The sequence below is a fragment of the Rhinolophus sinicus genome, linkage group LG07 (genome assembly GCF_036562045.2).
Source record: "Rhinolophus sinicus isolate RSC01 linkage group LG07, ASM3656204v1, whole genome shotgun sequence".
Taxonomy (NCBI): Eukaryota; Metazoa; Chordata; class Mammalia; order Chiroptera; family Rhinolophidae; genus Rhinolophus; species Rhinolophus sinicus.
This window is the reverse complement of record NC_133757.1, coordinates 570,245-584,715: the sequence shown is the minus strand read 5'-3', so window position 1 is coordinate 584,715 and position 14,471 is coordinate 570,245. Positions and strand designations below refer to the sequence as shown.

At 54.0% G+C, this 14,471-nt stretch overlaps 1 protein-coding gene across 2 annotated transcripts in view; it reads left to right on the top strand.

Moving 5' to 3' along the window:
- The window catches only part of INPP5A (inositol polyphosphate-5-phosphatase A), a 168,719-nt gene that overhangs the window by 86,110 nt on the left and 68,138 nt on the right, over window positions 1-14,471 (top strand). For both annotated transcript variants that reach the window (XM_019728303.2, XM_019728304.2), the window contains exon 5: window positions 13,446-13,509. In XM_019728303.2, coding sequence (XP_019583862.1) covers window positions 13,446-13,509 — 64 coding nt within the window. The remainder of the gene's footprint in view (window positions 1-13,445; window positions 13,510-14,471) is intronic.

Below are 14,471 nucleotides of genomic sequence, written 5' to 3'. Positions count from 1 at the left end.
CTGCCACCATAGAACTCTGTCCAGCAAAATACTTTCAAGAAGGAATGTGAAATCAATATTTTCATTCCATGAAACCAAGGAGAATCTGTCACCTGCAGACCCCACGCCAGGCAGGTAGAACAGGACCAGAAGGCGAGTTGGGGTGCAGGAAGAACGAGGGGCTGTGAGATGGTGGATGCGGCAAGCGGGAGGGAGTGTTGGTGCGGAGAATAGGAAACCTCTGGCGTTTTAAATGAGGGCATTGCGTTCACCAGGAACCACAGCACGCGGGCCGATGGTGGCCAGTGGGCTCCATGTCCCAGGCTTTGCCGTGTTGAGCGGAAATACTGAGAACTGTGTGGCCTGGAGAACTGGGGTCCCGTCAGCACGGCCTGGACAGGTGCTGCTGTGCTAGCATTTCTGTGGAAAAGGGACTGAGTTCAATTATTTGAAACAGAAGTACATGGCAGTTTCCCAATATAATTGAAATTTAAAAATCAATTAAACCTTTTTGGAAGCATTTTATGTGCCCCGAGCTTTCCTAATGGTAGAGGACGCTTTGTAAACAGCTTGTGCTGCATATTGCCATCTTTAAAGTGCATTTTACTTTAATTATCCTCCATCTGTAATGCATATAACCTGCTTCCCCAGAACATTCGTAAGAATGAAATTGTAATTGAAAAGCTAATGATTTTTGGAAGACAAAAGGTAAAAGTCAGAGCTGTTTTAATTATGATGCAAACTCTCCACATAATTTAATTGGCATAAAAGTTTATTGATTTACTTTTGTAATCATTTAGACATGGAAAGTCTGACTTAATAAATTTCATAATTCAAACTAGTTCTTATTTTAAGACTGACATTTTTCTTTGCCCATTATTGAAACTTCCAATTGGCAAAGTGTGAGTTACCAAAAAGAGCACCCGTACTGCACATGAATCTCATTTGGGAGGAAAATGTCTGTCCTGCAAACTGGGAAATGATCCGGGAGCTTGCGAAGGAGCTCGAGGTCTGCGGCTTTTCTCTTGCTGCCCCGGGGGGCGATGGGCACACTAAGCTCTGCAACGTGGCTGCTCTGCCCACCCAGCGGCACCCCCCAAACGAACCCTCCCGGGGCCTGAGTTCGTTTTCCCACCTGTTTTGGAGCGTTGGCTCGTGAAATGTGTGAAATCAGGCAGAAGTCAGGGGGTTTCCCTGTTGGCAAGGGAGGTCCCAGACCATGTGTTGAGCAAAAGCAAGGGGGTGTGTGTGGAAGGAGAGCGGTGGGGACGCTGATGCCTCCGTCACCGTTTCCTGCTGTTCCCCTAAGAAGGTGGCGGGCGGTGTCCTCAGCAGCCGGCATCACCCGTGTCCCGTGTCCAGCAGGAGGTGGTGCGGTGGCTTTCAGGCTCCCTCCCTCGCTTCTCAGTCTCTTCCTGTGCTGACTGCGCCCAGACCGCCACACCTTTACCCTCCCCCACACGGGAAGTTCTCCAAGGTTCCGCCTTGTCTCCACAACTACCCATGGAAAGCGTTAGGAATTCCCAAGCCAGGATTTCTTTTGGGCATTTGGATGTGGCTGCCCCCATCACGACTGGCCTCTGAGTTGTGGAAGCCTGGGTCAGACCCTGTCTGCAGGCCCTTGATGGGTCAGCAGAGCAGCCCCAGTGGCCACTCCCTCCTCCCAATTCACCTCTAAGACACCACCTGCCCCGCTTCTGTCCTTCTCACTGACTGCTCTGTCCACACTGACCACCCCATGTCCACACTGACCGCCCCATGTCCACAGTGACCGCCCCATGTCCACACTGACCACCCCATGTCCACACTGACCACCCCTCGTCCACACTGACCACCCCTCGTCCACACTGACCACCCCTCGTCCACACTGACCACCCCATGTCCACACTGACCACCCCATGTCCACACTGACCACCCCTCGTCCACACTGACCACCCCTCGTCCACACTGACCACCCCATGTCCACACTGACCACCCCATGTCCACACTGACCACCCCTCGTCCACACTGACCACCCCTCGTCCACACTGACCACCCCTCGTCCACACTGACCACCCCATGTCCACACTGACCACCCCTCGTCCACACTGACCACCCCTCGTCCACACTGACCACCCCTCGTCCACACTGACCACCCCATGTCCACACTGACCACCCCTCGTCCACACTGACCACCCCATGTCCACACTGACCACCCCTCGTCCACACTGACCACCCCTCGTCCACACTGACCACCCCATGTCCACACTGACCACCCATGTCCACACTGACCACCCCATGTCCACACTGACCACCCATGTCCACACTGACCACCCCTCGTCCACACTGACCACCCATGTCCACACTGACCACCCCATGTCCACACTGACCATCCCTCGTCCACACTGACCACCCATGTCCACACTGACCACCCCATGTCCACACTGACCACCCCTCGTCCACACTGACCACCCATGTCCACACTGACCACCCCATGTCCACACTGACCACCCCTCGTCCACACTGACCACCCATGTCCACACTGACCACCCCATGTCCACACTGACCACCCATGTCCACACTGACCACCCCATGTCCACACTGACCACCCATGTCCACACTGACCACCCCATGTCCACACTGACCACCCCATGTCCACACTGACCACCCATGTCCACACTGACCACCCCTCGTCCACACTGACCACCCATGTCCACACTGACCACCCCATGTCCACACTGACCACCCATGTCCACACTGACCACCCCATGTCCACACTGACCACCCCATGTCCACACTGACCACCCCATGTCCACACTGACCACCCATGTCCACACTGACCACCCCATGTCCACACTGACCACCCCATGTCCACACTGACCACCCATGTCCACACTGACCACCCATGTCCACACTGACCACCCCATGTCCACACTGACCACCTCTCGTCCAGACTGACCACCCCATGTCCACACTGACCACCCCATGTCCACACTGACCACCCCTCGTCCACACTGACCACCCATGTCCACACTGACCACCCATGTCCACACTGACCACCCCTCGTCCACAGTGACCACCCCTCGTCCACACTGACCACCCCATGTCCACACTGACCACCCATGTCCACACTGACCACCCCTCGTCCACACTGACCACCCCATGTCCACACTGACCACCCCTCGTCCAGACTGACCACCCCATGTCCACACTGACCACCCCTCGTCCACACTGACCACCCCATGTCCACACTGACCACCCCATGTCCACACTGACCACCCCATGTCCACACTGACCACCCCTCGTCCACACTGACCACCCCATGTCCACACTGACCACCCCTCGTCCACACTGAGCACCCTTGCCAGTCTCTCCCCTGGCTCAGTCACCTGCTCGCAGCCCCTCCTGGTGGTGTCCCTGGTCCAGCCCTTGGCCCTGCCTCTGGCTCCACTGCCCTCAGTGAGCTCAGCATCATTGGCACGGACACTGTCCCCACTGGACCCCCCGTCTACATGTGCACCCAGGCCTGTCCTGGACACCAGACCTGTATGTGCAGCCACCTTTTGAAGTCACCCTGCTGTGTCTTATGGCCATTCCAGCCTCCGCTTGTCCAGAGCTGGACGCCTTCCTTCCACAGCCCCCCGCACCCCCAGTCCCAGGTGATGGCAGCAGCCACTTCGAGCCGGCCTGGCAGAAAGCTGGGCGTCGTCCCCGAGTGCTGCCCGCATGCACCTGCCCGTCTATCAGGGCATCCTGGGGACGTGCCCGTGTTCAGAAGCTGAGCCTTCGTGTGGAGCACCCGTCACTGTCCCCATCACCCGTCTCGCTCTTGGGCCACTGCTGAGTGACGCTTCTCAGACACCTGCCAGCATGGCACGAAGGAGATGCCGAGGTTGTCTGTGAACGAGTGAGTGAGTTCTCTCAGAATGGCGGTGCCGAAGCCGCGTGGTGACCGTGCCCCCAGACAAGGTGCAGTGTGCGTGTCCCCTGCAGTTTGCGGACCTGGTCAGCCCTCGCTCGCCATCAGCACCCTCACGGGGTGTGTGCAGCAGCCCATGGGCGAGGCCCTCTCGCTGTGTTGATCTGCGCTTCACTGTGGCGATTCGTGCGGTTTGTTAACAGGCACATCAATCTGCTGGATTTATGGCCGGCCACACGAGACAGTAAGTGGCTGTTGCTTGCAGTGTTTACCCTCCCTGTCAGGATGACTTGTGTCTTGCCTGGCCTTGTGCCGGGCTGCCTAATTGGGGACAGTGCAACCAGGGGCTGTGACAGGGTTCAGCGCCCCAGTGCACAGCATGCCAGCTCCCATGGTACACGCTTTATAAAATGCTCTTTAATTCAGGAACAGAATAGCATTTACTTTGTAAGTAGATGAACACAATGGACAACCAATTTAATTAACTTCTAATGTCGGCTGTTGGACAGGAGACAAAATGAAATTATACGTGCATCTCTCAAGTGAGCAGCCAGCCTGGAGAGGGGCTTGGTGGTGAGGGTCAGACGGGGGGACACCTTTGTGCCGTCATTCCATGTTTAGCCCGGAAGCTGAAATTGGAAAGTCAGTGCTTTGTAAATAAGTCAGCTCTCATTTTGGAGGGTCCCAACGCTGCTTGGAGAGAGTGGGCGGCCCTTGTGACAGTGACATGCTGAATGCGGCCTTTCCCACATGCTCCCCTTCTGGATAATATGGGACGGAATGAGCAGTAACGCCGCCTCATCCAATTACGTTGGCCGTCCATGAGTTTATTATCCAGGAAAAGATCAATGAAGCGTTACATTGATTTAAACAAAAGCTTTGTTTCATTTATTATTGTTTATAATCTAATGAACGTTATGGTAACTTTGCTTTGATTTATTACTCAATCTATTAAATTGTATTAGACCCAGGAGTCTCGGGTTTCCTCTTTGAAACAGTAGCCCCGTTGGTGGAGAGCGTGTTATTTTCTGCCACCGTGTTTAGCTTCTTGAAAGGGAGCGACGTACAGGCCACCCTTCGAAACCCAGCCCAGGCCTGCTCGCTGGCCCCTGACTGCATGGCAGCTGCTCTGTGGCTGTGCCACCTCCGCGCTCATTTGACCGGATGCCTTAAACTCCTGCCATACACCAAGTATTGCTCTGGTGACCCAGGTGTCCAGTCCATCCTCGAGGACCTCCCCTCCCCTCCCAGTAAAGAAGACCGATGGCAGGAAGCAAACAAGCAGCCAGAGGGGGCAGCGCTGCAAGAGGATGGGCCCTGTGCTGGTGCTGCCGTGGCTCTGTGCAGAGCAGTCCAGGAGGGCTGCTTGGAGGAGGCAGCATTTCCATAGAGACTACATCTGCTGGGAGTCGTGTGAGAAGAAACTGAAAGGGGGAAGGCAAAGCAGGGAAACAACCTAATGATGGCAGAACTGGGTTTTCTCCAGACTCAAGGGGCCAGTGTGGCTGGAGCTCTGTGAGCTGGGCGTGGCGTGTGAGGGACGTGGGAGAGCAGGCCCGCGCCGGAGTCACTGGACAGCAGAGGAGTGACAGGACCAGACTCCTGTTTTCAAAGGTCGCCTTAGCATCTGGTGAAGAGGTGAAAGGGGTGGTAGCAGTGGAGGGAGCAGGGGTCCATGATGGAGGCCTCGCTGGCGTGGGTAGTGGGAGCGCAGAGAAGTGGAAGGTTGGAGATAGATAGTGGTTCTGGAATCACGGAAGTCACAGAGCAACGGATGTTTGGGGGGTGATGTGCTGGGGACGCTGCTGGAGGCATCTAGAGGGACCTGCAGTTTGCAGTGGGAGCAGAGGGTGAGCGATGCAGGAAGGTCCTGGGCCTAGAGGGACTGGCCTCCTTGTGCAAGAGACGTCCACGTGGGGACTGCTGCCCCAGGCCCGCGGGGCAGCCTTGCAGGGGGACCCAGCGCTATGCATGTGAGAGACAGAGGAGGATGGGGGGGTGAGGCCACCACAGAGGGAGGGGCCAAGCTTCGGGGAGGACCCTGAGCAGACCCAGTGTGTCATTGTCACCTGGAGAAGGAGATTCCAGAGAGGCGGAGAGTGGTGTCCAGAAACCGGAAATAAAGGTGCTTGAAGGGGGGGAGGACAGGTGTCCCACGCTGCTCAGCAGCCACGTGTCATGAAGCGTATCCTTTGGATTTGCCAGTGGGATGTTTTTGGAGACTCGGCCTAGAATAATTTCACTGGGTGCTGAGAACAGAAACAAAGCTGACAAGAGTGTTAGGAGCAGACCCCACAGGACCCAAAACATGCATCATGACCGAATGGGTTGGAGACAGGAGTGCAAAGCTGGCTCCACACTTGAAAATCTCTAGAGCAAGTCCCTCCCTCAACCAACCCAACCAGAAACGCCCTGCGACCACCTGTGCCCCACCCTGGGCAGCCCCGCCCTGTGTGGGGCTCTGATGATGCCTTGTGGCTGCCCGCTGACCCGTGGAGCCCCAGGGCTCTTCTTTCCCGTCAGCACTGGCACAGCTTCAAACACCAGCCTTCACAGACAAGTCAAAAAAGACCCTTCTCATTTCAGACATGAATCCAAGTCCCTGTGTGGCGTGTGCACTTGGATGTCCCACAGACATCTCAGCCGACAGGTCTGTCCCAGTGTCCTCATTTCCCCCCAAATCCCGCGCCTGCTTTGGTCTCCTCTGCCTCGGAAACGGCAGCCCCTCAGCTCCATGCTCATCTCTGACCCTCCTTTTCTTAGGTGCCCATGTTCAGTTTACCAGCAAATCCCATGTTCACGTCTGTCCTCTGCTGCCCTGTCCTCAGCACCCCCGCCCCAGTACACACGAGTCGTTCTCAGCACAGAGACGGGCTCTTCAGTTCAGCGTGGACCCAGAACGTCTGGCAGTGCAACAAGACAGAAAAGGAAAGGGAAGAAACGGTGTAAGGATTGTGAAGAAGAAACAAACCAAAATTTATCACAGATAATCTGTAATTATTAGACCTAAAAGTAAGCTGAGCACGGTTGCTGAATATAAGATTAATATACAAAAATCCATAGCATTTTTATTGGCTAGGAACAAATGGTTCTTAACCAATGGTGGTTTAAAATTATATATTTTCTGATAGCAACAGAAACTAGAAAATACCTAAGAATGAATCTAACAAGAGATCTTCAAGACCTTTATGAAGAAAATTATGAAATATTATAAGACATTTTTAAATCTCAATATGTGTTTTTGGGGAGGAAGATGCAATGTCACCAAGATGTCAGCTCTCCCCAAGCCAGCCATCGGGGCAACCTGCAGTGTCTGCCCCGATGATCACAGCCCAGTAGGGTGTTCTGGGTGTGACTGGCAGCTGTTCTGAAGTGTCACAAGGAAACACCAGGGCCAAAAGTAACCACAGCAGTTGTGAAGGAAAGCAGAGTGGGGCTCACGCTACTAAGTATCAACGCTTATTCTACAATAGGAAAATAGAGCAGTGGGACAGAATCGAGACCCCCAGCTAGGTGGAAATGTGGCATGTGAGAGTGGAGACATACACAGCAGGGGACCTGACAGTGTGCCATTCCATCTGGAACAAAACAACACTCGATTTTACCTTGTGCCCCCCCACACACACACACACAAAGAAGTATGTCCCTGTTGTGGAAACCTAAACGGGAAAACACAATCCTATGACTGCTACTTGGGAATACAGACTATCATTGTGGAGTCAGATTAAGAAACGGCTTCCAAATAAGACATAAAGGCATACACCATAAAGGAATATATTGATTAATTTGACTACTTTAAAAACTCTCGTTTGGGTGATGAACACACAATGGGATTTATAGATGATGTAATACAGAATTGTACACCTGAAATGTATGTAATTTTACTAACAATTGTCACCCCAATAAATTTAATTTAAAAAAAAGTCAACATTCTAAAAACACACACACAACTCTCGTTTAACGAAAGGTGCCATGAAAAGATTGATGAGATCAGTACAAAGTGGGAGAAACTCTTTGTAATGCAAGTAATAGACAAAGAAATAATTCCAGCATATATGTAAAAATTTTAAAAACCTACAAAATGAGAAAAAGATCAGTAGGAAAAATGGACAAAAGATATGACCAAGAAGTTCACAGGAGAAACTTAAATTTCCAATCATCTTAAAAAGAGATGCTCAACTATGCTAATATAATGGAAATCAGATTAAACACGATGACGTATAATTTCACACGCCTCCAGTTGGCACAGATCAAGGTCTGCTGGCACCAGGTCCTGGCAGGATATGGGGCACCAGGCACTGCCCTCCCCCACCGCTGGTGGAGATGTGGGTGTCACGGCAACCTGGTGACGCCTGTGGACGAGGCCCGTCACTGTGACCAGAAACTTTGCCCGCATGTCGTAGCCATGCACACACGTGACACCTACACGCATATGTGACACCTACACGCACTTGTGAAACCTACACGCACGTGTGACACCTACACGCACATGTGTGCTCGAGGATGGTCATTGTAGCACCAGGCGTAGTAGCAAAAACACTGGCAGCAGTGTTCATGCCCAGCAGACGTGTGCATGCCCAGCAGATGTGTTCATGCCCAGCAGACGTGTTCATGCCCAGCAGACGTGTGCATGCCCAGCAGACGTGTGCATGCCCAGCAGACGTGTGCATGCCCAGCAGACGTGTGCATGCCCAGCAGACGTGTTCATGCCCAGCAGACGTGTGCATGCCCAGCAGACGTGTTCATGCCCAGCACAGTGTGCATGCCCAGCAGACGTGTGCATGTCCAGCAGACGTGTGCATAAACAAGCTGCAGTATTTTTGTATGTTGCATTATTATGAAGCATCAGAACTGAGGTCACATGTCTCAACACTGAGCATCCCTAAAACGTAACTCTACATAGAAAACAAAGCAAGTTTCTGAGAGGAAAGCAGAGATGATGGCCTGAGGGCTCCAAGACCCCGCCACATGCTGCCTTTCCCCTTGGTCACTGCTGGTCAGGTGGTGGCCATCTCCGGGAGAAGGGGCAGTGGCCTTGGGAGTGCAGTGTGCAGTGAGCACCTCTGAAGTCCCATGCAAGCTAAGATATTTGCAGAACAGTAACTGAGCTCTGTGGTGTCCCTGCCTTAGCCCCTCCCACTTACCGCCCCAGATAACTTCACCTTTTTCTTTGCATTTGTCATTTTGTTCCTCTTCTGATACACACGTAACCCTCACAGTGCACTTCTCTGGGTTAGCTCCTTCTGCTGATGTGTTTATCTTGGCGCCATGCTCTGGAGTTGTAGAAGCGCCCCTTTTTCTCAGCTCTGCGGCCCCTGTGCGGTTTGGCGCTGGGGTTTGTTTTCCTGGCTGTACTCACTCCTCTGTGAGCCATTTCTCCGTCTTCCCTGGTGAGGACCAGGGTTGTTTTCGTCAGTGGAGTTTCCGGAAGTGCTGGCAGTACACCTTTGTGCATACGTCCTGGGAGCGAGCTCTGCATGTGCACGCACAGATGTGCCCTTGGGTGTGAAACGTGGGTGCTGAGTTCATGGGATGCACCCATCTCCCTGGACTTGCGTCTCCAGCGCGCTCCGGTCACTGCAGCTGAATGTTTTAGCATTTTTCCCATCTCACAGGGGACACAGATGTGTGAAAGAGACTCACAGCCGCTGTGCCTGTCAGACACATGGCCTCGGGGCATCCACAGCATCAGGCTCGGCTGTTCTCAGAGAGGACATGTTGGCCGCTGACCCAGAGAGGACGTACGGGCCCAGCTGAGCGTGCTTCTCCCGTTCCCTCCATGCCACGTGCCGGTGTGCAAGGTCGCCTCGCTCATCTGGGGCCTGTGTCCTTGGAGCCTGTGTGCCCCTGCTGGGTGCACAGTGGGCCAAATGAGGGACCATCACTCCAGATTCAGAGGCGTTTCCAGCTGTGATTCATTCCAACTATCGATTCCAACTCAAGTCCGCTAACCTTCTCTATTCTGTTGCAGACTTGAGGGTTGGTTACCAACAGTATCTTAGGAAGTTCTTTATCCTGTGCACAGATCCATGAATTTTATTTTTGTTAAATAATGAATTGAAAACGCTTTATCCATAGAAACAATGTGATGTAGCGCCATCTAGGAATCACGAAGAATCGCCAAATTCCACATGGCGCTGGACAGAGGTGGCGGCCTTCCCGGCTGCCTGCTGTGCTGTCCCCTGCCCCTGGCAGCAGGACACGCCGCTGGCTTCACAAGGGAGCCCCCACCCTGGCCCTCGGGACCCACAAGGTGGTCTGTGTCCCCTTGTGACTTCTAGGAGGAAAGCTCCTTCAGTGCCCACAGGCTGCATGGAGCTCAGACCCGGCCATCCCCACGGCGCTGTCGGAAATGGGCAGCTGCCGACAGGTTCACAGGGAGGTTGGTGACACAGGCAAGGGGTCCGTTCCCACCGTGGGCTCATACGTGAGAAGCATGTGTATGCTCCGCCTTCATAGTATCTGGGCAAGAAAAGTGTGTTCCCGTGGGCCCGTCCGGCTCTGTTGGTTTGGTTTGAGTGTCAGGAATTCTCTGTCTCCGGGGAAGCCGGATGCAAAGGCCAGCAGGTTAATGATGTGTACTTTGGCGGCTGACCAGGTGCGGAAACGATAGTTCACTGGGCGTTTGACTTGTTTGCAAATAGAAGGTGATGGGGGTGTTTCTGCCAAGGTGTGTCCTTTCCTCTTGCTGCGCCCCCTGAGTCACCCCACACCCCGAGTCACACCTTCAGGGGGCGCCCGTCCCTGGTGGGCACGCCCGCCAGTTGCTTTGCACTGTATGCCCTCTGTGCCACTCGTCACTTTCTGTCCAAGTGTGTTCAGCGCCCGTGAGCGTCCCAGGTCGGCTGTGTTTGCAGAGCGGCTGGCTGCTCTCAGAGCTCAACTTGAAGGCAAACTGAGGGTGAGGTGCGACTGTTCCCCCCAGCGCATCCCCTGAGCTGTGATGGGGCTGGTGCTGGTTTGAACAGCTTTACAGACGCTGGCTTTTCAGCAGCAGCTGCTTCAGTTGAGTTGCCTACTGAGCAGCTTTCATTCCCGTGGATGCCCAGGGGGTGGGGACTGGGGCCTCCAGGCCACAGCCTGTCCCTGAGCCCATCCCTGCCACGTTCCACATTCCACGTTCCACAGGAGCTTGAGCTTCCTGGGCGGCTGCCCGGCCGTCTCTGGTCTTCGGCAGCCGCCTCAGAGCCCCGAGGGGCTCAGCTCTGTGCATGAACGCTGGCTTTTCCCGCTGTGCCCACACGGAGGCCGCACTGCATAGGCGTGTCGAGGGCCCCTGCCTGCTATGCCTGCCGGGCCGCGTCGCGCTAACGGAGACTCAGCAGCACTCTTGACAGTCAAGTTTATCAGTAGGTAAAACGTATTTTAATTGTTTTTAGCAAAACAGGCCAGGGCTCAATATTCCCAGACATGTCCAACACACTGTTGACAGGAGCTGTGGTCAGAGGGCCCTGGAGCACGGCGTCCTCATCAGCAGGGCTGGGAGCGTTTCCATTCAGATGTCGTCGTGTCCTGTGACACCTGGGGCCCAGAACCGTACTGATAGAGTAGGTTAAACATTGAAAAAGTTAGTTAAACTTTGACTTTAAATATTCATTAGAGCTAATTATGGATTTTCTGACTCTATGAATTACAGTTTCCATATCTGCGTTGGCAAGTTATTTTCCATTTATTTATTGTAAACTTCATAACATTATATTAGCTTTATCCCGTTCAATGAGGGAGTGGTTTAAATGTTTGCAGTGCCATTGATTTACTTACACTGTTTCTGAGTGCTTTACCTGAGGCAAATGAGAAAATGTCCTTTGAAAGGACTGATGGCGGTGGGTCCGAGTTCCCCGGGTGCAGCCAACAGCCTTCTTCCGCGGGCCCACGCACTGTCCGTGGCCCGAGTGCCCCAACTGTGTAATGGCACAGAGCAGCCGGGCGCCGGCCGTGGGAGGTGGGTGTGCCGCGGCCCCGCCGGCTGCCGTCCCGTTGATGCTCTGCCGTCACGCAACTCTTAGCACCCAGTGGCGTCACACACTCCCTCCTGGGGACTGTTGTGCAGCGTGCTGACTGGCTCACAGCGCTGTGCTGTGTGTTCACAGTTGCTAAAGGGAGAAGGTCTTAAAAATTCTCATCCCAGGAAAACAAACTTGAACTATGTGGGTGACGGATGTGCTAACTCATTGTGGGGATCACTTCACCATGTAACAAACGCCCAATTCTCACGTTGTGCATCTTAAACTTATACAATGTTACACGTCACTGCATCTCAATAATGCTGGGAAAAGAGAAACACTGTAACAATATTTTCATTTGGAAAAAGAGACCCAGAGGGCTGAGGATGGGCGGGGCCTGGGCCCAGGGTCAGGTGCAGGTTCCCTGTCTGCACAGCCTGCGAGCGGCAGAGGCACTTGTGGACCGTGAAGTCCACTATAATCGGCAGGCTACACTGTATCTCTGGGGGGCTCCTTCTCTCCCCAAAGGCGTCCGTCACGTGTCAGCTGGCCCGAGTGGCTTGCATTTGGGTGGTAGTCGGGATGCAGGGCAGGGAGGCCTGGCAATGCGGCCTATGGCTGTGGCGCTCTACCACCTTCATCAGGCACGCCGATGTGTGTGCCTGTGTGTGGGTGCGTGTGCTGGTGCAAAGTGTGCGGGGCCTGGTCAGGGATGGGAGGTGAGTCGCTGCTCAGCGCTGCTGATCCAGCTTTCCCTGCCGAGCACAGCACAGATGGTGGAGCTGAAGTCACACCTGGCGGGAACCCCAAGGCCAGGGCAGATGGGCGCACATCCACGCACATCTGCCCATTATGCCTGTGTGTATACATGCACACATCCGTGCAATGCACACACACAGACATGCACATGTGTGTGTACACACAGTTATACACACACATACACATGCACACACACTGCACACATATGCATGCATATGTATGCACGCACACATGTACATGCATATATACACATGCATAAACATACACACATACAATGCACACATATATGCACACATACACACACACGCATATAGCAGTGTACTGCACGCGTACTGCAGTTCTGCCTTTTCCTGGGTGGGGACAGCAGGATGGCCCCCCGGCACCCAGAATAGCTCCCGGCACCTGGCAGCTGCCCTGGCTGCTGTCCAGTTGGTGGTGGGCAGGCTGCTGACCCTGGAGAAGTTGCTGCAGCTCCCTGCTGAGGATGAGGTAGCAGGAGGCTGGGCAGAGAGCAGCCAGTGCCCGTGCCGCCTGTGGGAGCCTTGGGTGGGCAGGGCCAGGGCCAGCGTGTGGCCATGATGGAGCCGTGTCCCTGTGCTTGGGGGCAGTCCCACTCCACTGAGCCCTCGCCCACTGGGCCCTGCTCACAGCGGGTGTCCTGGCGGAAGTGAGACGGTGCTCGATGGTGCCGGTCGGAGGAGAAGCCGCTGGCAGTGCTCCCTCGTGTGGGCTGTGGGTAGGTCCACACGTCGTCTCGCAGTGATTGCGACTAAAGTACAACGCGCAGCTTTTTACTCTCCGCTCATGGCTGCCTTAGGAACCTCCCCGGGCCGGTCTCTCACCTGGTTTCTTCTTTTGCTCTGCAGGCACTAGGAAGCTTTTATTTCCTGCACGAATCCTTAAAAAACATCTACCAGTTTGACTTCAAAGGTAAGACTCCATGCTGTCAGCTACCCAGGAATCCTCCCGGGGTTTCCTGTCCTGGTGGACTCAATACCCACTGCCCAGTGGGCTCGCGCTTCCGGTCCCTTCCGCCAGTGTCTCTGTGAGAGGACTGGCAGGTCTGGGTTTGAGTCACTTGCTGCAGCCCCTAACCAGTGGCCTCGTATGAAAACCTGGCTTTCGGGCTTCCCTGAAATTGAGACAGCCGGCCCCCCCGGAACGGCCCCCAGCCATCGCTCCCGGCTCCCCACCCCAGCCACCCCTCTGCCCCCCGGGATCAGGCAGGGGCTTCTGGTTGTCTTAGAGTTAAGAGGAGAATGAAGAGGTGTTGTATCTGTATCCCTATAAATGTGAAAAAATGAAAGCAGAATGAGAAGATGGGATGTTCAAAAACAGGAAGAGAATGGACAAGAGCGTGTTTGTGGAACATGTTGTCTCGTGTCTAACGGGCGAGTCCCGTGTGTCCGTGTTGAGAAGATTCACCCTAAAATGCTCGTGCAGGCACAGCCCTCGTGTGCGTCTCGGGGATCTCAAGGCTGACGGGTTTCCAGTCGGGCGTCTGTGCAGTTACCTTCCCGGGCTGTTATCTTTTCATGCTCTGGGTAAATTCTTCTGGACTCCATTTAGGCTGTTGAGCCAGATCACATTAATTTGAAATGTCGTTAAACTTGTAATAACTGTGGAGAGCAACTAATTATGTCAGTGTGTTCAGATTCATTACCGTTGCTCACTTGGGAGGCCGAGCGCCTCTTACGAAATTGAGAAGTAGAGTCTTGTCTAAATTGCTTGAGTAGCGATTTCATCAGCACTGAGAACAGGACGCAAGCCAGCAGGGTGATTTTTCACTGGCCCTGTTTTATGAGGATTCTTTACATGCTTTTAAACACAAGCACCTGACTTTCCACTACGGAACTTGGCGAGAGATGGAAGCCAGAGGCCACTCTCCCCAC